We start from the raw sequence: 24,266 nt of genomic DNA, 5'->3' as shown, positions 1-24,266 counted from the left end.
TGATAAGCAGCCTATTTCACTTGAAGTCCCCCCCCCCCCCCCCCCCCCCCCCCCCCCCGCTTTGCATATTAAAACCTCATGAAGGTCCCAATGTGCAAAAGGTCCATTCTAGACCTTTTTCAAATGGTCTTAAGATTTTGACGTGGTCTATACATGTATCGTACACTAACCAGAAATTGTACATAAACCAAGGCAAATCTTTGCTATGCATTTTGCCATACATTGTAACTGAGGTGGACGTAAACCACTTCTTGTACTTTTCATGGAGCCCAAATACACAGCCGGTTACATTTCATTCATGAAAGTAGCTTTAAAACAGTTACTACTACATTTGGTTACATTTCATTCATAAAAGTAGCTTTAAAACAGTTACTACTACATTTGGTTACATTTCATTCATAAAAGTAGCTTTAAAACAGTTACTACTACATTTGGTTACATTTCATTCATAAAAGTAGCTTTAAAACAGTTACTACTACATTTGGTTACATTTCATTCATAAAAGTAGCTTTAAAACAGTTACTACTACATTTCAACATTTTCTTATTGTCAACATTAAAATTGTCCCCTGCGTCACCCTCTGCATTAGTAACGTGTTAGTAATGTATTAGTAACATGTTCGTAAAGTATTAGTAATGTGTAATGTATTAGTAACGTGTTAGTAATGTATTAGTAAAGTGTTAGTAAAGTATTAGTAATGTATGAGGAACGTGTTGTTAAAGTATTATTAACGCTCCGCCCACAGGAAGAGATTGTGAAAAAACTAGACCCCTTTGAGGCAAACCGATCGGAAGTAATCGGAAGGACAACTTGAAGGCGGAGTCAAGCGAACGACGCCAGTTTGTGTCAACGTGCCTTTGAAATAAAGAGACGTCGTTGCAGGAGCCCCTCCGGGCCGCCGGGGGGCAGCAGACCGAGGCGGCGTTCCCCGCACGGCAGCGAAAAGAAGCCGAGAAGGAAGAGGAGCAACGACAGCGTCTCTGTGGATCGTCGACTGCTTCCCTTGCGTGACAACACGGGGATCGCGTTCGGGCTTCGGGTAGGAAACCTTTTCAATTCCCCGCCTTCGCCGTCCGCGCTCGGCGACGACGTTAAAGGCCGGACGGCGTCCTTTCGGCCGCTTTAGCAGCGCCGCCTTCCCGTTGTTTGAAGACACGGGAACATGCCATCGGAGCCAAAATGGCTGGACGCAGTCAAATGTGAAATAATATGTGAATGTTCTCGCTAAGGTTCTCCTCTGCGGGCTCGTCACGCCGAAGGCCGGGTTCGTGAACGCACCACCCGACTCTTAAGAAGCGCATTTAATGGCAGCGAGCTTGTTTTTGTTGACTTTATTCGCACGACTGCGGCTTGGCTCGCCTTGGGCCTAACGCCCCCCCTCCCGAGGAATTTCTGCATGATCTCGTCGGCGACTTGTGCTAACTTTTAGTGTCCGCGTTAGCGAGTCCGTCAGCACCCGGACTTAGACTTAAGAGGGTCTGCCGTCACTCACTGTTGTCGCTGCTTGCCTCCCCCCTCCCTCCCCCCTCCCCCCAGGTTGCTCCACTCCACCGGCAGCATGTCAGATCTACTGCGATACATAGACTACGACCACAAGGCCACTTTCCTGAAGATGCTCAACCAGCAGCGGATGGAAGGCGAGCACTGCGACGTGGTGGTGGTGGTGGAGAACATCGAGTTCAGGGCCCACCGCTGCGTCCTGGCGGCCTGCAGCAACTACTTCAAGAAGCTCTTCAAGAAGCAGAGCGACGAGGACAACTCCATCGTGGAGCTGGACTTCATTCGCTCGGACATCTTCGAGGAGGTGCTCAACTACATGTACACGGCCCGGCTGGCGGTCCGGAAGAAGGACATCAACATGATGATGTCGTCCGGCCAGATCCTGGGCATCAACTTCCTGGATAACTTGTGCACGCAGAAGCGGGAGCTGACCAACATGAAGACGCGGGAGAACCAGGCCCCCGGGGACCACGGCATGCGAGCCCAGGACGCCATCCTGAAGGAGCTGGCCATGGAGGAGGTGCGGAAGAACAGCTTCTACGACCAGGGCATGGACGGCATGGGCGCGGGGGGCTCGCACCTGCCCCCGCCGCACGGCTACAACACGGGCATGGCCAAGGACGCCCACGCGCACGGCTGGGGCTCGTCCTCGTCGGGCGACATGAAGCTGGAGTACCTGCTGTACGGCCACCGCGACCACAGCGCCTGCCCCGGCGCCGGCGCCAAGCCCCTGGACCACGGCGCCAAGAAGGAGCGGCTGCTCACCGCCAACCGGCCGTACGGCTGCGAGCACTGCCCCAAGGCTTTCACCACCGCCGCCCACCTCAAGGAGCACCTGAAGATCCACTCGGGCTACAAGCCGCACCGCTGCGTGGTGTGCGGCAAGGCCTTCATCCGCGGGCCCGACCTCAAGCGCCACGAGCGCGTGCACAGCAACGAGCGGCCCTTCGCCTGCCAGCTGTGCGAGAAGGCCTTCAAGCACAAGTCGCACCTGAAGGACCACGAGCGGCAGCACCGCGGCGAGCGGCCGTTCAACTGCGGCTCGTGCGACAAGGCCTTCATCAAGGCGTCGGACCTGAAGCGCCACTGGAACACCATGCACAGCGGCAACCCCCGCCGACAGATGTCGCTGTCGCCCGCCGCCTCGCAGCACGGCGCCGCCGCCGACGAGCCGAGGGACTGGAAGCTGGAGACGGCGGCGCACTCGCACAACTCCGACTGCTGAGCCTCTCGGGGGACGGGGACGCGCGCTTGTGGCGCGACACCCCCCGCGGACAAACGCTTTAAACGGCAGGGGCGCGGCCCGCGGACGCCGAGCGGGCGGCGGCGGGCCCCCGAGGGAGCGGCGTGCGTTGGAAGGAACGCGTTTTGTTTCCACTCGTAGACTCGTGTAAATGTTTAGGTCACGCTGCCGTACGCCCGCGTCTCCCCGGGCGACCCACCTCTCATGACCACGGTGGCTTGGGTGGGATTTTTCACATTGAAATCTTTCTTTAACTGGGGGGGGGGGCGGGGGTGTCCAAATGTTTCCCAAAGCAATCCAACGCAAGTCGACCTGTTCATATGTCATAATCTCATTAATAATCAACTGGGGGGACACCCCTGGTTTAACCCTTCATGATTTGTTGTCTCCAAACGAGGGGGGGTGGGGGGGGGGCATTGCTTATATTCACGTGGATGTGTTTAGTTGTATTGATTGAATATTCCCATTCTTCTTCCGCTGCACGAGAAAGAGTCACGGCTCAGACCAAAGTCTGGGACAGCGCGGGCCGCCGGACTAGATTTACTGTTATACAGTATGGGGGCGTGGCCTGCCGCGTGTACATACTGTAGCTTAGCTTGTGGCACAATTACAGTTCACAATAAGGAATTATGAGCGCACACGTAAATATATATATATATATATACATATATAAATAACCTTGTCTGACACTTTGACAATAAACACCATTTGCTGTGTTTCCTATGCTTTTTGGTCCTGTTTTTTCATAAGGAGGAAGTCTTGGTCTGAATATTATATTATTAATATTATAATAATAAATAAGACTATTCCTAAATTGCTACTTTATCAGGTTGAAATGTGCAAACAACAAAAGGAATCTGAATGTCAAACTTGTGTTGACGCTTCTCCGACTGCTAGAATGATATTTTTGTAACTTTAATCTTTGTTTGACGTTTTCCCTTGTATTTAATCCCCCCCCCCCCCCCCCACGTTTGTGAAATAGGCAGCAGCAAATCTTTGCATCTGTATGTCTAATATCACTAATATGCTAATATCACAGCAACACCAATCAATATTTAGTCGGTGGAAGTTAAAAAGTCACCACTCGGTGAAACTTGAATCACTATTCCTGCCTCTTCGGGTTAATCGTAAGCTTTGAGATGAACCTTTTGCTGTTCAATGTTATGTTTCATGTTGTTATTGTATCGACGCTGGCGGCCGTCGCCATTTTGCGGAAGTAGGAAAACAACTCCTGTCACGAGGACGAGCGCGTGACATTTGGAAGGACGCGGTCACGCACTTTGGAATTGTACACTTTTGACTCGGGTGTAGTGTGTCGTGTTGCCGCGTGGGGGTGCCACGAGCCCCCTATTGACACGCTGCCGCCCCTCCCCTCGCCCAAAAAGCAGTTTGCCGTACTTCCTGATTGCAGGAGCACCTGTGATGACGTCACCGCAGCCCCGCTTCCTGCTTTGTTTGTGTGCGTGTCGGTGAAACAGGCCGGAAAGGGATTTGACCGGGGCTTATTGTTGCCTGCGCGTGCGCTCTAAGCGCCTTTCGTATGTGTGTGCATGCACGTGGACGTGTGCACGCATGTGCAATGAGACTGCTTGCGTGTTTAATGAGATGTGCTCGTGCTGGAAGAGGAGAGCTCGTGCTTATTGGTTTGCATGTATGCATGAGCTGACACGCATGGGCGTGCATGCGAATGTGCACGTCATTCCCTTTTAGAATGCACGTGAACGCGTGCGTGTGCGTGTGTGGTAAAACAGCCGGTTTCCATTACGGGGCGGCACGGTTCCCCGGGCCCGACCGCAAACCTCCAGTCTCCAGTGTAGCTCCACCCAGCGCTGCCACAGACTTCCCAGAAAGGAGCAGCGTCTAATTAAAAGAAAGTTTAATTACATTCATCTCACACACATACAGTGGATATGGATATTTATACAGGCACAAACAACGGCATACAACATCACGTGCACGCATCGTCTCCGGACTTCCTGTAGGATCGTCACGTGCCACAGGTTGACTTCGCTCCTCTTTGCGCCCTGACGCTCGTCTTGCAGGCAACCGGTGACCCGTTGTGAAGCCTCGATGAAGCGTCCTCTCAGGTCAGAAATTGTTGATGGGCTTCAAAGGAAGTCCCTAATGTCTCCCTGACACCCCCTGCCCCCCCCCCCCCTCCACGGTACACATGTGCATAGGTGTTGTGCGATGTTTGACCACCAACATCTGAAGTGTTTCTCATCCATCATCTTGTCTCTGGTGTTTTTCCAAGAGGGAAGAAGCAGGTCAGCGTAGACGTAAACGAGCTGATGCTGACATCTTTGTACCACAAAAATACACAATGTTCAATGTTTTGGTTGAGATACTTCATGAGGTACACCTCCAACGAAGCGCTCCATTTAGACTTTGACCAGATCTACCAATCTTTACCTTCACGCCACCACTCGAAGCCTTCAGTGGTCACATGACAAGAAGAGTGGCGCTTTCTTCCCACAGGAATGTTTACATCATTGATGAGAAACAATGGCCTCCCACCCTGGTCTTTGGCTCCCACCCTGGTCTTTGGCTCCCACCCTGGTCTTTGGCTCCCACCACACAATCCTCTCAGCCGATCTGATCTGCAATAAAAAGTTTCCGCCTGGAAGTGGATCTCCTAAAGTGCTCCTCTAAGAGCATCCAGCCGGCCGCCATGCCAGCGGTCCGTTTGATGTGGACCGGCGTCGCCAATTTAAGGGTTCCTCGTTCTGGCCTTCCGTCTTGAAGATCAAAGCACGTCAGCTAATCTGTTTGACGGAGGCCTGCTGTCGCCATGACGACAAGATCACAGGAAGGACAGGAGGCCCGGGTGCTGCTTCACGGACCCTTGTCATCAACAATCACCGTCCTCTGCTGGACCCACCCCCGACCCTGTGGACATCACGCCACCTAGGACCCGCCCCCAGATGTATGCGCCCACTGTTTTGTATAAAAACAAGCAGGCTTCACTACACGACGTAAACTAGCGCTTTTGCTCCATGACTTCCACGAAATGAAGTCAGTTAGGACCCTGATTAGGACCCTGATTGGGACCCTGATTAGGACCCTGATTGGGACCCTGATTAGGACCCTGATTAGGATCCTGATTAGGACCCTGATTAGGATCCTGGGGGAGGGCAGAGCTTATCTGGCTTACAGCCACGCCCACATAAGGAAGCCCGGCCCTCTGTGACATCACAAAGGAGCAATTTTACCACGCCCTTTGAAACCGAGCATTCTGAGGCATCCCAAACTTCTTTCAGGGCTCCCTTCCAGATGTGCAGACCTCATGTGTTGTTGCAGCACTGCCACCTGGTGGCCTGGCATGAAGACGGCCCCTGCTGGTCTAAACTATGCTCACGACCAATTCCGGGGACTGCATGGATTTTTTCCATCGTCCTGGCAATTCAAATCCAAAGAAGAAGTGTTGACGTGAAGAAGATGACATCTGTTTTGCAGCTTCGTCCTCCTCCTCGTGTTTGCCTCATCCTGGATTTATGAAGACGGATTGTTTACCTGCAGCCTCATGCCCCCCCCCCCCCCCCCCCCCCCCCCGCCCCCCGCCCCCTTGTCTTGTTCAACTTCTTTCTCTTCCCTTTTACTGCAGGAAAAGATCATCTGGTTCCTCTTGGCCCTGCGGTCGCAACACTGAGAGCCACATCAAAGCTTCCTGGAGACGACCAAGAAGAAGAAAATCTGGGACAAATTCTGGTACTTCATGCACACACACACACACACACACATGCACACACACATACACGCACACACACACACACACATTGACAGACGCCGCACATCCATCTCTGCTGCTGGAGAGTCGCAGGGTCGGCTCCCACGCTGGTCCTTGGACATGCTGGGGACTTGGACTTGGTGCCTGCGTGAGTGTTACATCATGGTTGCTTGTAGCGGACAACAAGCCAAGCTAACGCTGATGAAACAAAGTTCCCTCAAACCAAACTTCACCGGGAAAGAATTCAAACAAGAATCAAATCAGTTTGCTTCTAAATTGCACTTTTTTACGTACTAATCTTCCACAGAAAACTTTTTTGGGGAAACCCAAACGTTTTAATAATTGACTCAAACTCAAACTAAGAAAGAAAGAAATTGGATTTTTGGCCGAAAACTGATATGCCGATATTGTCTGACTCTCAATTATCGATATCGATATGTGTGATATGACATATCTGCTGTGGTGGAATGGTACAGTATTTTAATGATCAGGAAAAAAAACTATAGGATGTTTTTTGTGTACTACTATCAAATTGTACACTTCCACAGGTACTACGTGTGTACTGCGTATGAAATGTCTGCAAGATGATTCTCTGAAATATGAAGGAAAATGGTCGCCACGCAGTTCATCAAAGTGTGCCGTAAAGAAGGCATCACTGTACACGCTAAACACGCGCGCACACGCACGCACACGCACACGCACACGCACACGCACACGCACACGCACACGCACACACACACACACACACACACACACACACACACACACTAACCCACAGCAAGGGAGCTCAAAGGAAAAGATCAAATGTTTTGGGGGGGTGTTGCTGTGTTGTGAAATGTGACCTTTTAGCAATTTGGCTGTCCATCAAGGGATGGGGGGGGGGGGGGGGGGGGGGGGGGGTTAGTTAGTTAGTAGGGAAAGTTACTGGACATGTTTGGACATCGGACGCGAGCGCCGCCATCAAGTCATGACATTGTAGCATGTAAAAGGACTCGCACGTTAGCATCTTTGAAAACTACACTTGACTCGTGTTTATGACTTCCTTTGAGTTGGCTGCACTTCAAAAACATACGTGTTCCTTTCAACATGGCTCCCTCGCCATAGCCCGACTTCCCGGCAAGCCCAGACTTCCCTGTCCCGCGACTTCAACTTCCCAAGGCATTCCCAGGCCGGTTGACTGACAGACGCCTCTAATTTCATAGACGCCGCCCAGGCCAGGTCAGACAGTCGTGGTGGGAAGCCTCCGACCCCACGGTGGACCGCCCAAAAAATGGAGGAAGGCACTTCTTAAATAAGACTATTTTATTATTAGACTACATGCTACATGCTACATGCTACATAGTACATGCTACATGCTACATACTACATAATACATGCTACATACTACATGCTACATACTATACACACATACACTCACATAACATGACAATCACATGTAATCACATGACTAACAGGGAGAACGTCTACGTGTTGTCTCTGGGTCACGTAACTATTGTTATTATTATTATTGTTATTGTTATTGTTATTGTTATTGTTATTGTTATTGTTATTGTTATTGTTATTATGATGCTAATTTTTCCTTTTTCCATAACCCACACAGAAAGCTTGATATCCTTGGATTCCCAAAATGGTCTATTTTAATTCCTTCCACACAAGGCCCGCCTCCGAGCACGCTCCATCCCCTGTGATTGGTCACGCTCCCGAGCGCTCCCAAGTACTTCTGGACTACTGCTGAACCCCACTTCCTCATTTAGTGGCTACGGGAGTCCATCATTAATAGCAACTCCAAGTCAAGTCTTTGGAGAGCTACTGGGAGCTACTGGGAGCTACTGGGAGCTACTAGGGGCTACTGGGAGCTACTGGGAGCTACTGCATTGCTGCTAATGCTATCCAATGCTAACTAGCAGCTCCTCAGCCAAATGTTATCTTGCATGAAGTGATGAAGCAGATGAAAAGCAAGTGAATAAAAAGTCGGATATGGACGGGTCCTTGCATCCCTTCGTTCCCCGGATGCACCCTGACTAAACCTGCTGTTGGCGTCCATCAGGTGGATGATGGACTTCCCATGGCTTCGACATGCTTGTCCTCCTGCGTGCCGGGCGTGTTCTGCAGGACTCGCGTGCCTTTTCGGTGCCTTTTCGGCGCTGCAGCAACAGCAGCTAACATGGAAGGACCGGCTGCCACGAAAACCACAAGAATCCCGACTGTGTCGCCTGCAGTCACGGACCTTTTCCAGATGGGAGCGTTGGAGAGATGTGCTGAGTCATGGATTTCTGGGAGTGCTGCTACGTTGGTTCGTTTGCTTTTGGGAACAGATGTTGCTGCTTCCGAGGGGGAGTGGCTAGTCATGACCCGGGAACCCTCTGGTTAGTACCGCCCCCTAATTAGCATATGACATTGTCTCTCTGAGTCTTTAACATAAAACCAGGAAATAGACACTAACTAAACTAAAACTTTAGTTTTATTCCATAATAGTAACATAAAACCAGGAAATAGACACTGACTAAACTAAAACTTTAGTTTTATTCCATAATAGTAACATAAAACCAGGAAATAGGGGCTCGGCTAAAACTGTACTTTGACCTCAAGGCTGCGTCCCAGGGCCCCGTTTTATTCTATCATAGTAATATACAAGCCAGGAAAAAGGTTTGCTGGATGAGATTGTTGCCCCCTTAAGTGTCTTTCGTCTCCTCTAGATGTGTTTTTTTTTTTCATTCTTCCCAGCTTTCATCATCCCTTCATTTATCTTTGGACCCGCAGGCCGTTTCATCCCAGAGAAGCTCCAAACAATAGAAGCCCTTATTGCACATGGGACTATTTACCCATCAAACCACCCCCCCCCCTCCCCCCACCACGCTGTCTCTTTTTGGTTCTGGATTCGTTTAAGTGTCCTTGCCGGGCTCAGCAGATGTGGTCCATGTTGAAGTTGGAGGCCATGTCGTGTTTCAGTCACACGCTTTGGCTTCTCCTCGGAAGGCAGCCGAGCGTCAAACGTGGTCGCAGGCGTTCTGACGGCGTTCTGACGGCGTCCTGACGGCGTTCTGACGGCTTCGCTTTGCCAAACAGTTGAGTGTGCAAAAACACTCCTCAGCGTGTCCCGAGTGGAGATTGTTTCAAAGTTTGGTGATCAAACACGGATCAGATAGGGAGGGGCTAACAAAACACTTTTGGGCAGCATGGAGTGCCTCATGGCTGCGTCCTGGGTTCTACTTTTGCAATTTTAGCCCACAATAGTGGGACAAAAGCCATGAAATATCACACTAGGATGTCCAAAGTGTGGCCCGGGGGCCATTTGCGGCCAGTGTCTGTTTATTTATTGACCGGAAAACCATTCTAAAAATACAATTATTTAACCCCTTGGGATTTTTGTCAAAAATCACCAAATCAAAATCTGGCATTTTATGCCATTTTTGGATGCTTCTGGGGCCCCTGTTGAGTGTGTGTGAGGTTTCCACTTTTATTTTTGACAGAAAAGTGCTTTTTAAGCATGTTGAAAAAAATGAAAAAAACGACATACTAACCCCTTACGTTTTTTGTCAAAAATCACCAAATCAAAATCTGGCATTTGATGCCATTTTTGGATGCTTCTGGGGCCCCTGTTGAGTGTGTGTGAGGTTTCCACTTTTATTTTTGACAGAAAAGTGCTTTTTAAGCAAGTTGAAAAAAATGAAGAAAAAAAAAACGACATACTAACCCCTTACGTTTTTTGTCAAAAATGACCGCCCTCAAACTTTTACATTTTATGCCATTTTTGGATGCTTCTGGGGCCCCTGTTGAGTGTGTGTGAGGTTTCCACTTTTATTTTTGACAGAAAAGTGCTTTTTAAGCATGTTGAAAAAAATGAAAAAAACGACATACTAACCCCTTACGTTTTTTGTCAAAAATCACCAAATCAAAATCTGACATTTTATGCCATTTTTGGACGCTTCTGGGGCCCCTGTTGAGTGTGTGTGAGGTTTCCGCTTTTATTTTTGTCAGAAAAGTGCTTTTTAAGCAAGTTGAAAAAAATGAAGAAAAAAAAAAAACGACATACTAACCCCTTACGTTTTTTGTCAAAAATCACCAAATCAAAATCTGGCATTTTATGCCATTTTTGGATGCTTCTGGGGCCCCTGTTGAGTGTGTGTGAGGTTTCCACTTTTATTTTTGACAGAAAAGTACTTTTTAAGCATGTTGAAAAAAATGAAAAAAACGACATACTAACCCCTTACGTTTTTTGTCAAAAATCACCAAATCAAAATCTGGCATTTTATGCCATTTTTGGACGCTTCTGGGGCCCCTGTTGAGTGTGTGTGAGGTTTCCACTTTTATTTTTGACAGAAAAGTGCTTTTTAAGCATGTTGAAAAAAATGAAGAAAAAAAAACGACATACTAACCCCTTACGTTTTTTGTCAAAAATCACCAAATCAAAATCTGGCATTTTATGCCATTTTTGGATGCTTCTGGGGCCCCTGTTGAGTGTGTGTGAGGTTTCCACTTTTATTTTTGACAGAAAAGTGCTTTAGAAGCAAGTTGAAAAAAATGAAGAAAAAAAAACGACATACTAACCCCTTACGTTTTTTGTCAAAAATGACCGCCCTCAAACTTTTACATTTTATGCCATTTTTGGATGCTTCTGGGGCCCCTGTTGAGTGTGTGTGAGGTTTCCACTTTTATTTTTGACAGAAAAGTGCTTTTTAAGCATGTTGAAAAAAATGAAAAAAACGACATACTAACCCCTTACGTTTTTTGTCAAAAATCACCAAATCAAAATCTGACATTTTATGCCATTTTTGGACGCTTCTGGGGCCCCTGTTGAGTGTGTGTGAGGTTTCCGCTTTTATTTTTGTCAGAAAAGTGCTTTTTAAGCAAGTTGAAAAAAATGAAGAAAAAAAAAAAACGACATACTAACCCCTTACGTTTTTTGTCAAAAATCACCAAATCAAAATCTGGCATTTTATGCCATTTTTGGATGCTTCTGGGGCCCCTGTTGAGTGTGTGTGAGGTTTCCACTTTTATTTTTGACAGAAAAGTACTTTTTAAGCATGTTGAAAAAAATGAAAAAAACGACATACTAACCCCTTACGTTTTTTGTCAAAAATCACCAAATCAAAATCTGGCATTTTATGCCATTTTTGGACGCTTCTGGGGCCCCTGTTGAGTGTGTGTGAGGTTTCCACTTTTATTTTTGACAGAAAAGTGCTTTTTAAGCATGTTGAAAAAAATGAAGAAAAAAAAACGACATACTAACCCCTTACGTTTTTTGTCAAAAATCACCAAATCAAAATCTGGCATTTTATGCCATTTTTGGATGCTTCTGGGGCCCCTGTTGAGTGTGTGTGAGGTTTCCACTTTTATTTTTGACAGAAAAGTGCTTTTTAAGCAAGTTGAAAAAAATGAAAAAAACGACATACTAACCCCTTACGTTTTTTGTCAAAAATCACCAAATCAAAATCTGGCATTTTATGCCATTTTTGGATGCTTCTGGGGCCCCTGTTGAGTGTGTGTGAGGTTTCCACTTTTATTTTTGACAGAAAAGTGCTTTAGAAGCAAGTTGAAAAAAATGACAAAAAACGACATACTAACCCCTTACGTTTTTTGTCAAAAATGACCGCCCTCAAACTTTTACATTTTATGCCATTTTTGGATGCTTCTGGGGCCCCTGTTGAGTGTGTGTGAGGTTTCCACTTTTATTTTTGACAGAAAAGTGCTTTTTAAGCATGTTGAAAAAAATGAAAAAAACGACATACTAACCCCTTACGTTTTTTGTCAAAAATCACCAAATCAAAATCTGACATTTTATGCCATTTTTGGACGCTTCTGGGGCCCCTGTTGAGTGTGTGTGAGGTTTCCGCTTTTATTTTTGTCAGAAAAGTGCTTTTTAAGCAAGTTGAAAAAAATGAAGAAAAAAAAAAACGACATACTAACCCCTTACGTTTTTTGTCAAAAATCACCAAATCAAAATCTGGCATTTTATGCCATTTTTGGACGCTTCTGGGGCCCCTGTTGAGTGTGTGTGAGGTTTCCACTTTTATTTTTGACAGAAAAGTGCTTTTTAAGCAAGTTGAAAAAATGAAAAAAACAACATACTAACCCCTTCCGTTTTTTGTCAAAAATCACCAAATCAAAATCTGGCATTTTATGCCATTTTTGGACGCTTCTGGGGCCCCTGTTGAGTGTGTGTGAGGTTTCCACTTTTATTTTTGACAGAAAAGTGCTTTTTAAGCAAGTTGAAAAAAATGAAGAAAAAAAAACGACATACTAACCCCTTACGTTTTTTGTCAAAAATCACCAAATCAAAATCTGGCATTTTATGCCATTTTTGGATGCTTCTGGGGCCCCTGTTGAGTGTGTGTGAGGTTTCCACTTTTATTTTTGACAGAAAAGTGCTTTTTAAGCAAGTTGAAAAAAATGAAGAAAAAAAAACGACATACTAACCCCTTACGTTTTTTGTCAAAAATCACCAAATCAAAATCTGGCATTTTATGCCATTTTTGGATGCTTCTGGGGCCCCTGTTGAGTGTGTGTGAGGTTTCCACTTTTATTTTTGACAGAAAAGTGCTTTAGAAGCAAGTTGAAAAAAATGACAAAAAACGACATACTAACCCCTTACGTTTTTTGTCAAAAATGACCGCCCTCAAACTTTTACATTTTATGCCATTTTTGGATGCTTCTGGGGCCCCTGTTGAGTGTGTGTGAGGTTTCCACTTTTATTTTTGACAGAAAAGTGCTTTTTAAGCATGTTGAAAAAAATGAAAAAAACGACATACTAACCCCTTACGTTTTTTGTCAAAAATCACCAAATCAAAATCTGACATTTTATGCCATTTTTGGACGCTTCTGGGGCCCCTGTTGAGTGTGTGTGAGGTTTCCGCTTTTATTTTTGTCAGAAAAGTGCTTTTTAAGCAAGTTGAAAAAAATGAAGAAAAAAAAAAACGACATACTAACCCCTTACGTTTTTTGTCAAAAATCACCAAATCAAAATCTGGCATTTTATGCCATTTTTGGATGCTTCTGGGGCCCCTGTTGAGTGTGTGTGAGGTTTCCACTTTTATTTTTGACAGAAAAGTGCTTTTTAAGCATGTTGAAAAAAATGAAAAAAACGACATACTAACCCCTTACGTTTTTTGTCAAAAATCACCAAATCAAAATCTGGCATTTTATGCCATTTTTGGACGCTTCTGGGGCCCCTGTTGAGTGTGTGTGAGGTTTCCACTTTTATTTTTGACAGAAAAGTGCTTTTTAAGCAAGTTGAAAAAAATGAAGAAAAAAAAACGACATACTAACCCCTTACGTTTTTTGTCAAAAATGACCGCCCTCAAACTTTTACATTTTATGCCATTTTTGGATGCTTCTGGGGCCCCTGTTGAGTGTGTGTGAGGTTTCCACTTTTATTTTTGACAGAAAAGTGCTTTTTAAGCATGTTGAAAAAAATGAAAAAAACGACATACTAACCCCTTACGTTTTTTGTCAAAAATCACCAAATCAAAATCTGACATTTTATGCCATTTTTGGACGCTTCTGGGGCCCCTGTTGAGTGTGTGTGAGGTTTCCGCTTTTATTTTTGTCAGAAAAGTGCTTTTTAAGCAAGTTGAAAAAAATGAAGAAAAAAAAACGACATACTAACCCCTTACGTTTTTTGTCAAAAATCACCAAATCAAAATCTGGCATTTTATGCCATTTTTGGATGCTTCTGGGGCCCCTGTTGAGTGTGTGTGAGGTTTCCACTTTTATTTTTGACAGAAAAGTGCTTTTTAAGCAAGTTGAAAAAAATGAAGAAAAAAAAACGACATACTAACCCCTTACGTTTTTTGTCAAAAATCACCAAATCAAAATCTGGCATTTTATGCCATTTTTGGATGCTTCTGGGGCCCCTGTTGAGTGTGTGTGAGGTTTCCACTTTTATTTTTGACAGAAAAGTGCTTTTTAAGCAAGTTGAAAAAAATGAAAAAAACGACATACTCACCCCTTACGTTTTTTGTCAAAAATCACCAAATCAAAATCTGACATTTTATGCCATTTTTGGACGCTTCTGGGGCCCCTGTTGAGTGTGTGTGAGGTTTCCGCTTTTATTTTTGTCAGAAAAGTGCTTTTTAAGCAAGTTGAAAAAAATGAAGAAAAAAAAAACGACATACTAACCCCTTACGTTTTTTGTCAAAAATCACCAAATCAAAATCTGGCATTTTATGCCATTTTTGGACGCTTCTGGGGCCCCTGTTGAGTGTGTGTGAGATTTCCACTTTTATTTTTGACAGAAAAGTGCTTTTTAAGCATGTTGAAAAAAATGAAAAAAACGACATACTAACCCCTTACGTTTTTTGTCAAAAATCACCAAATCAAAATCTGGCATTTTATGCCATTTTTGGACGCTTCTGGGGCCCCTGTTGAGTGTGTGTGAGATTTCCACTTTTATTTTTGACAGAAAAGTGCTTTTTAAGCATGTTGAAAAAAATGAAAAAAACGACATACTAACCCCTTACGTTTTTTGTCAAAAATCACCAAATCAAAATCTGGCATTTTATGCCATTTTTGGATGCTTCTGGGGCCCCTGTTGAGTGTGTGTGAGGTTTCCACTTTTATTTTACACAGAAAAGTGCTTTAGAAGCAAGTTGAAAAAAATGACAAAAAACGACATACTAACCCCTTACGTTTTTTGTCAAAAATGACCGCCCTCAAACTTTTACATTTTATGCCATTTTTGGACGCTTCTGGGGCCCCTGTTGAGTGTGTGTGAGGTTTCCACTTTTATTTTTGACAGAAAAGTGCTTTTTAAGCAAGTTGAAAAAAATGAAAAAAACGACATACTAACCCCTTACGTTTTTTGTCAAAAATCACCAAATCAAAATCTGGCATTTTATGCCATTTTTGGATGCTTCTGGGGCCCCTGTTGAGTGTGTGTGAGGTTTCCACTTTTATTTTTGACAGAAAAGTGCTTTTTAAGCAAGTTGAAAAAAATGAAGAAAAAAAAACGACATACTAACCCCTTACGTTTTTTGTCAAAAATCACCAAATCAAAATCTGGCATTTTATGCCATTTTTGGATGCTTCTGGGGCCCCTGTTGAGTGTGTGTGAGGTTTCCACTTTTATTTTTGACAGAAAAGTGCTTTTTAAGCAAGTTGAAAAAAATGAAGAAAAAAAACGACATACTAACCCCTTACGTTTTTTGTCAAAAATCACCAAATCAAAATCTGGCATTTTATGCCATTTTTGGATGCTTCTGGGGCCCCTGTTGAGTGTGTGTGAGGTTTCCGCTTTTATTTTTGACAGAAAAGTGCTTTTTAAGCATGTTGAAAAAAATGAAAAAAACGACATACTAACCCCTTACGTTTTTTGTCAAAAATCACCAAATCAAAATCTGGCATTTTATGCCATTTTTGGACGCTTCTGGGGCCCCTGTTGAGTGTGTGTGAGATTTCCACTTTTGTTTTTGACAGAAAAGTGCTTTTTAAGCATGTTGAAAAAAATGAAAAAAACGACATACTAACCCCTTACGTTTTTTGTCAAAAATCACCAAATCAAAATCTGGCATTTTATGCCATTTTTGGATGCTTCTGGGGCCCCTGTTGAGTGTGTGTGAGGTTTCCACTTTTATTTTTGACAGAAAAGTGCTTTAGAAGCAAGTTGAAAAAAATGACAAAAAACGACATACTAACCCCTTACGTTTTTTGTCAAAAATGACCGCCCTCAAACTTTTACATTTTATGCCATTTTTGGACGCTTCTGGGGCCCCTGTTGAGTGTGTGTGAGGTTTCCACTTTTATTTTTGACAGAAAAGTGCTTTTTAAGCAAGTTGAAAAAAATGAAAAAAACGACATACTAACCCCTTACGTTTTTTGTCAAAAATCACCAAATCAAAATCTGGCATTTTATGCCATTTTTGGATGCTTCTGGGGCCCCTGTTGAGTGTGTGTGAGGTTTCCACTTTTATTTTTGACAGAAAAGTGCTTTTTAAGCAAGTTGAAAAAAATGAAGAAAAAAAAACGACATACTAACCCCTTACGTTTTTTGTCAAAAATCACCAAATCAAAATCTGGCATTTTATGCCATTTTTGGATGCTTCTGGGGCCCCTGTTGAGTGTGTGTGAGGTTTCCACTTTTATTTTTGACAGAAAAGTGCTTTTTAAGCAAGTTGAAAAAAAATGAAAAAAACGACATACTAACCCCTTACGTTTTTTGTCAAAAATCACCTCCCTCAAACTCTGGCATTTGATGCCATTTTTGGATGCTTCTGGGGCCCCTGTTGAGTGAGTGTGAGGTTTTATTAATTGTAATGATGAGATTTTCCTCTTAATATTTTGACTTTGGTATGATGGGGATTTTCTCCAAGTAATTAACTCTTTAGAAATGAAATTCAGAGGCCTGACTCAGTTGGAATGTTTTTCTCATGACGAGCCACTCCCTCCTTTTGCAGATGACACAAACGTCCACAGGGAGCCCTAAGAAGATCAGAAAACACAAAACACAAACCCTCATCTCCTCCAGTCGTGAGCAGCATGGATTTAATCAGGAATAGAGAGCTGGTGTAGAATGTTTGGGAGCAATAACAGCCAGGGAATACTAGGAATACTAGTAGCGTGGCAGGGATGACATTCCTGCACAAAGACGGGGCGCCGATGCCATGGCAACGCAGGGGTCAACACACAAGAACAAGACTCCGGTCTCACTTCCCTGCTCCCAGCCACTCCCCTCATGAGAGCCCCTTCCGGCCTCCTTACAAATCCCATCACCGTGTCTGTCCACTTCCTGCTCGCCCGCTTCCGAGGAAGGCCGGAGTCGGTGTGCTGGAGCATGGATCCTGGATTAGAGGAGAAAATGCAAAGAGGATGGAGGTAGTCGGCTGCTTTGATGCTCCAAAGAATATAAATCATACACATGAAAGAGAGCAGCATTCTATTATTGAATAAAGCACAAGAGAAACCTTTAGCAATTTACCTTTACTTTTCCAACCGGGAGGGGCGACCTCATCATGGAAGCGCATGTTATGGAGGACCATACATGTGGCCTTCAAGACGAAAAATGAAAAGACAAAATATATTGTGTCATAATTCATAATGAGAAATTCTATGACAAATAGATACTACATCATCATAAGTATATGATAAAGACATATGTTCATTATAGAGCAAGAGGCGGTTAGCAGCTGGGATAGGCTCCAGCATACCCCCCCACCCAGTGAGGATAAGCGGCATAGAAAACTGATGGATGGATATAGAACAATAAAGTCTAATTTCATCTGGAAAGAAATTCCAATGTGATAAAAAAATGGAAAAAACGAGAAATATATCTTTTTGTTTTTTTAAAAGATTGTTCCAGAAAGGTTCCAGAAATACAGTCATAACAAAATCATATTTAATGTCACAAAAAAGAAAGTAATGAGAAATGTATTTTTAAAACAGACTGTAATGACGTTATGAAGGTTTTGTTTAATTAGTAACGATTCTCATTGTCTAAATCGGCACGCTGTGTCCGTAACCACGAGGAGGACACGCCCACGCCGCCTTTACCCCGCCCCCTAAGAGCCCAAAGGAGGCGTGCCCTCACGAGCAGCCTGACTGGCAGTCATTTAAAAGTTGCCTCCTCCTCCTCGTGCCAGCCGCACGAGCCTCGCGGCATCTAGCTAGGCTGCTATTAGCCATTTTATTAGCCTACTTCTAGAAGATGAGAAAGAAAATGTCGAGATATTTTTCTCTCTATCTTACTTTGTGGGTGGTGGAAGGACGCAGGCTATGAAAAAGGACCGACGGGAAGGTTCAGCATCGAGTGGGACAACTTGGAGGGGTTCAATCAGCGGAATGGAGACCGCGGATCTTCTGTTGCTCTCCGTCTGCTGCTGCTGCTTTTTGGGTAACAAAAACACACACGTATTCCTTCATTCTGTAAATATAATATTAATATATATCATATACGTATGTATGTACTATACAAGTCTGTCCATTAGGTACACCTGCACTCATTAGACACACCTGCACTAATTAGCTGTTGTTATTAATCATATTTATTGACAATTTATTTCTCTCTTTTACACTTAAATGACGGGGCTGCTGATTTTAAATCAATTAAAAATGACATATTATTATAAAGAATAAGACCAGTCTTTATAACTCATGCCAAAAGTAATACATGAGAATACGGTTATAAACATTTTCATAAGGTAAAATATAGATTTTGTGTGTATGCTAGTTAAAAATGTTGATGAAGCAACATAAAGTAACTTTTGAAATGTTGCCAGGTGTACAGGTCAACTAGCTTGGCCGGCAGATGAATTAGATGAGTTCCGGAACAAAATCAAAGCTTCCATTTGTTGATCTGTTCCTTTAAGGCTCCTTGTTGTTTAGCAAAAGGCAACGCCAGGTAGTATTTATCCATCCTTGTTTTGGCTGATCTTATTAATACTAATAATGTGCAGGCTATCTGGGGCAGGAGGGGCGGGGGCATGCACCTGTCTGCCTGGCGGGCTCACAGGTATTTGGGGGCCTCCGGGATGGGGGCGGCAGCCAAGATGTGGGCTGTTTGAAGTCTGGCCTGATGAAAGTCTGAGCTCTAAGGAGAGCAGCAACAAGTTGAAAAACCTAAAAGGACAAGGGTAGGACAAGGGTAGGACAAGGGGAGGACAAGGGTAGGACAAGGGTAGGACAAGGGTAGGACAAGGGTAGGACAAGGGGAGGACAAGGGTAGGACAAGGGTAGGACAAGGGTAGGACAAGGGTAGGACAAGGGGAGGACAAGGGTAGGACAAGGGTAGGACAAGGGGAGGACAAGGGGAGGACAAGGGTAGGACAAGGGGAGGACAAGGGTAGGACAAGGGTAGGACAAGGGTAGGACAAGGGGAGGACAAGGGGAGGACAAGGGGAGGACAAGGGTAGGACAAAAGCAGCCTTGGTTGTGTGGGAAGATGTCTGTCAAAGACGTGGATGAAACCACGTCTCAAAGCGGTCTAGTGAAGAAGGGACGTTGTTTTGAGAGGGCTGCCATCGTCATGGACTTTATGGCTTCTATGAAAGTAAATGTAAATCTGATTTATGAGTGATGGCTGTGATGTTACACGGTATTCTTCAGGTCCTCCAAGAAGCCGGTGGTGGTCTGTGTGGTCTTCCCAAACAAGGAGCTTGTCGGGGGTCGGCTACATTGTTAGCTCGTGAGTGGGGCGGCGCCAGCTGGCAAAGTTCTTAGTGGGTTTTGCGCTCTAAGAGTCCTGCGGTTGCTTTGATTTGGACCTTTGGAGAGAACGGAGCCGCCGACTCGACAGTCTCCACTTTGCCGGGACGCCAACACTCTGGAGTTGAAACAAAAACCATCATTCCCTTTTTAATACGAGGGAAAATATCGTCATTTTATCAGCGTAATGTAGAACATCAACTCATTCTCTAGCAAAGATGTCTTCATGGCTTTCTCACCTGGAACAGCCAAGACCAAAGTCCTATTTGTCTTTTTAGCTAGAACCCTTGTTGATGCAGACGTACAGAAGAGGGGATGGCGTTGACTGCAGATCGATGCTGTGAAGTGGCCACTAGGTGGCAGTAGAGCATGTCATAAGAGCTGGCATGGATGTTTCCCATCATAGCGTTTATGTTTCTATGCAGTGACATAGTTGATTAGATTTAGACTAAATGTACATGGCTAAATATGTATCACTATCAAAGTTATCATTTCACAAAAAGCTACTTTTCTGATATAACTGATATTTAGCTGAAACTATGATCTACTGCTCATCACCACTCAAGTCCGATTACTACCATACCATAGTCATTAGTCTTGTGATGATGTTGCCGTGCCCCCCCCCCAAACCCCGACCCCCACTACAGGCCTGTCAGGAGGTATCTCACTGGAGGAGCGATACTTGGAGAAGACCTACAGCCGCTCGGCGACGGACTCCCGCTGCCATGACATGCTCAAACACCTTCACAACGGCGCCCGCATCGCCGTGCAGATGCCTCCAAACGTGGAGGGCCACTGGGTGTCCACCAGGTCTGCTCAGCTCTTCCTCTCCTTCCCTGCCCACCAACGTTCTCTTCTCAGGGTTCTCTTGTTTCAGCTGCGAGGTCCGACCCGGCCCGGAGTTCCTGACCCGCTCCTACCGCTTCCACAGCAACAACAGCTTCCTGGCCCATCAGTTCTACTACGAGGACAACCACTGCACCAAGCCCAGCTACACGCTGCTCATCCGCGGGCGCCTGCGCCTGCGCCAGGCCTCCTGGATCATCCGGGGCGGCACCGAGGCCGAGTACCACCTTCACCGGGTCTTCATGGTGTGTCACACGTCCGCCGTAGCCAAAGAGCTGAGTCAGAGGCTCAACCGGAGCTGCCGGGCCGCCGCCGCGGGTCCCTGGGAGCCCGGCGCCGCCTACCAGCTGCGGAGCGAGGAGGGCGGCTACGACTGCTCCCGGGACCTCAACTTTGCCATGCACGAGCTGCAGCTGCTGCGCCTGGAGAAGCAGTACATGCACCACAACCCCGACCACCTGGTGGAGGAGCTCTTCCTGGGGGACGTCCACACCGACCCCGCCCACAGGCTCTACTACAAGCCCGCCAGCTACCAGACCCCCCTGCAGAACGCCAAGGTCAGATCCTCCTACGTGGATGGATGGATGGATGGATGGAGGGATGGAGGGATGGATGGATGGATGGAGGGAGGGAGGGAGGGAGGGATGGAGGGATGGAGGGAGGGATGGAGGGAGGGAGGGAGGGAGGGAGGGATGGATGAAGGGATGGATGGAGGGAGCGAGGGATGGATGGATGGATGGATGGAGGGATGGATGTATGAAGGATGAATGGATGACTTTGTTGTAAAAGTCTGATCCCCTTCGGGTAAGCTTGGGTACGTCATCCTCCATCTTGGCAGTCCAAGAATGGAACTCAACTGCCTGTGACTATTGTTGCCATGGCGACCATCAACTAACACGTCACGTGGGCGGGGTGGATGACCGTAGCGACCACCAAGGACTGGATGTTGGATCCGACCTGCTCCTTGTTTTCTTCCTTTCCCGTGAGGTCCAAGACTTTTTCAGAAGGGGGTCCGCCTTGCTTGGGTCCGCCTTGCTTGGGTCCGCCTCGCTTGGGTCCGCCTCGCTTGGGTCCGCCTCGCTTGGGTCTTGGAAAATGGATCCCGTCTGTCTCCGTGGAGGCTGGAAGGCGTCCTTCACCACATGAGACTCTCTCCCCTAGTATGGTGGGAATCCCCCAACATAACATGTCTGTCATCCATTGTGGCCCCCCCACCCCCCCTTGAAAAACCAAGCATGACATTTTCTCCACCAAGACAGAAATCATTGCTTTGTTATTGTTACTAGTTCAATATTAGTTATTATTGTTATTGTTTAAATATTAGATATTGTTGCTATTTAAATATTAGATATTATTGCCAGTTTAAATATTAGATATTTAAATATTAACTATTGTTATTTAAATATTAGTTATTATTATTTAAATATTAGTTATTATTATTTAAATATTAGCTATTGTTGTTTAAATATTAGGTATTACTATTATTATTATTATTTAAATACTAGATATGTCCCTATTGAAATATTAGATATTATTAGTTATTGTTATTGAAATATTAGATATTTACTAGTTATTTTCACTATTGTTATTGAAATATTAGATATTATTTTGATGAGAACAAGACATGGAATATTTTTGCTACATGAAAGACCTCAGCATAGCTTTTTCTTCTCACTCTGGTTTTTATGTGTACTGTACTAGATGGGTACTCCACGGGTACTCCACGGGTACCACATGTGTACTCCAGTTACCGCAAGGAAGGTCATGACACGGTGGCGTCCTGCTGACGTTGTTCCCGCCTCTTCCCGTCACAGAAGCACGCCCACGGCTGCATCGTGTGCCGCATCATCTCCCGCTCAGACGAGCTGCACCCCCCCATCCTGCCGCCCCGCCCCGACCTGGCGGTGGGTTTGTACGGCCAGTGGGTCAGCCAGCGCTGCGAGGTGCGCCCGGAGGTCCTGTTCCTCACACGCCATTTTGTCTTCCACGACAACAACCACACATGGGAGGGGCACTACCGCCACTTCTCAGACCCCGTGTGCAGGCACCCCGCCTTCACCATCTTCGCCCGCGGACGCTACAGCAGGGGGCTCCACTCCACGCGCGTCATGGGAGGGACCGACTTTGTCTTCAAAGGTCAGGCATGACATCTTTTTTTTCCCAAGCATCCAATCAGGTCGCTGGATTTCTGCTCATTTGTAGCTTGCTATCTTGTGGCGGCAATGATGTCATCTTAGGGTTGGCCATCAAGGCCTGGTCCCCAGCATGGATGGGACCACCTTCACATTTATTCCCCTTTGTGCTCACGCTGGTCCAGGATCAGCAGCAGCAGCAGTCCCAAGCAACCAATCACATGGCTTGTCCTGTCCTTGTCCTCCTTCCCGGCAGTCAACCACATGCGAGTGACGCCCATGGACTTCGCCACCACCTCCCTCCTCAACGTCTTCAACGGCAACGAGTGCGGCGCCGAGCGCTCGTGGCAGGTGGGGGTGGAGCAGGATGTGACGGTGACCAACGGCTGCGTGGCACTGGGCATCCGCCTGCCGCACACGGAGTACGAGCTCTTCCGCATGGAGCAGGACTCCAACGGGCGCTACCTTCTCTTCAACGGCCAGCGCCCCAGCGACGGCTCCAGCCCGGACCACCCGGAGAAGCGGGCCACCTCCTACCAGCTGCCGCTGGTGCGGTGCTCCGTCAGCGGTCAGTCGCCGGGACGCGCCGACAGCGGAGACGCGCTGCTGCAGCTTCGTAACGGCGGTGCGGGCCGGCGCCGTGCAGCCGACGCAGGTGTCATGGCCGCTCTTCTTGCTTTTTGTTGGCGCTGCCAACGCTAGACGCCATCCTGTCACCTGGTACCCGCACCGGGAACGACGAGGACCGAGTGGGGTGGACGAGTGGACACGCAGACTGCTGGACCAATCAGCTGCTGTGGAAATCTCCCAACGCTCCCGGGAGCCAAAGACTTTTCCAAGAAAAAGAAAATGCACTTTAGCATCAACCAATGAGCAACTACCAAGTCATCATCATCATCATCATCATCATCATCATCGGCCAATGTATGGTCTTTATGGCCATTCTAAAGTAAACGGGGTTTCTTGGTGGCAAAATGGTGACAAAGCTTTCAATTGTAAAACGTACTGGTCAAAGATCTATACATTTGTCATCACTTATTAAATAGCAATATTTATACAATTTCACATTGACACTTTCATACTTTGATGTAATATTTCACATTATTTCAACTCATTTTTAAGCAACTTTACATTTGATATTGGCACACCAAACATCTTGTTTTTATGGTCAACAATAGATAGCAGCCTTGTGTTTAACTCTGCAGCTGAGATGTTCATTCACATAAGAAAGTTGCACTTTGGGGAACAACTAATGGAATCATGTGCTTTAGATTTAGGCTTAGCTGTTCCATATTAGATGGTTACATTTTGAAGGACTGCTGGATGATGCAATCTGTGGCTTCGTCTCATAGCTGCCGCAAAGCAATTAGCCATTTAAAATGCCTTTGATTTCACTTTTTGTTTGGCCTCATCCCCTTCGATCTTTCGAGTACTACGCTTTGGCCAGCAGGTGGCAGCAGAACATTTCAGGAAAACAGCATATTTGAAAATGTTGCCCAACAATCCTTATGTGAAACATGTTAAATATAATGTTATAACCAACATTAGTGGCACTTCAATATAGAAACAAAGGCACTAAGTCAACACTTGGGGTTAACTTTTCCAAATTGATGAATGAAATACCTCAGCAGCAGCTTAAACGTGTAGCCTTACCTTTTTGTCTTGTCTGTGGTGAAGCTTCTTG

At 45.7% G+C, this 24,266-nt stretch overlaps 2 protein-coding genes and 1 long non-coding RNA gene across 3 annotated transcripts; all 3 read left to right on the top strand.

Moving 5' to 3' along the window:
* Positions 1–97: 97 nt before the first annotated feature.
* LOC131109585 (zinc finger and BTB domain-containing protein 14-like) lies at positions 98–3,466 on the top strand. The gene is made up of 2 exons (XM_058061745.1): positions 98–1,039; positions 1,537–3,466. Exon 2 carries the CDS (start codon positions 1,559–1,561, stop codon positions 2,723–2,725), a length of 1,167 nt encoding a protein of 388 aa, XP_057917728.1. The 5' UTR covers positions 98–1,039; positions 1,537–1,558; the 3' UTR covers positions 2,726–3,466.
* An 820-nt stretch (positions 3,467–4,286) lies between these two features.
* On the top strand, positions 4,287–17,343 carry LOC131109701 (uncharacterized). The gene is made up of 4 exons (XR_009120773.1): positions 4,287–4,830; positions 6,348–6,451; positions 8,071–8,836; positions 16,862–17,343. It is a non-coding gene; the product is annotated as an uncharacterized LOC131109701 (long non-coding RNA).
* A 641-nt stretch (positions 17,344–17,984) lies between these two features.
* Positions 17,985–24,243, top strand: LOC131110024 (protein APCDD1-like). The gene is made up of 5 exons (XM_058062665.1): positions 17,985–18,294; positions 20,252–20,414; positions 20,482–21,007; positions 22,265–22,586; positions 22,839–24,243. The coding sequence occupies exons 1-5, from the start codon at positions 18,177–18,179 to the stop codon at positions 23,282–23,284; spliced, it is 1,575 nt and encodes a 524-aa protein (XP_057918648.1). The 5' UTR covers positions 17,985–18,176; the 3' UTR covers positions 23,285–24,243.
* The last annotated feature ends 23 nt before the right edge of the window (positions 24,244–24,266 follow it).

The sequence above is a fragment of the Doryrhamphus excisus genome, chromosome 22 (genome assembly GCF_030265055.1).
Source record: "Doryrhamphus excisus isolate RoL2022-K1 chromosome 22, RoL_Dexc_1.0, whole genome shotgun sequence".
Classification (NCBI taxonomy): domain Eukaryota; kingdom Metazoa; phylum Chordata; class Actinopteri; order Syngnathiformes; family Syngnathidae; genus Doryrhamphus; species Doryrhamphus excisus.
Note: the sequence above shows the minus strand (reverse complement) of the source record. Positions and strands in the feature narration are given on the sequence as shown.

Bases quoted from the DNA above. Each gene is read 5' to 3' on its own strand.
- LOC131109585 (XM_058061745.1), top strand. From the start codon at position 1,559: ATGTCAGATCTACTGCGATACATAGACTACGACCACAAGGCCACTTTC.
- LOC131110024 (XM_058062665.1), top strand. From the start codon at position 18,177: ATGAAAAAGGACCGACGGGAAGGTTCAGCATCGAGTGGGACAACTTGG. The intron at 18,295-20,251 runs GTAACAAAAACA...CCCCCACTACAG, and splicing joins CTGCTGCTGCTGCTTTTTGG to GCCTGTCAGGAGGTATCTCA. The intron at 22,587-22,838 runs GTCAGGCATGAC...CCTTCCCGGCAG, and splicing joins GACCGACTTTGTCTTCAAAG to TCAACCACATGCGAGTGACG.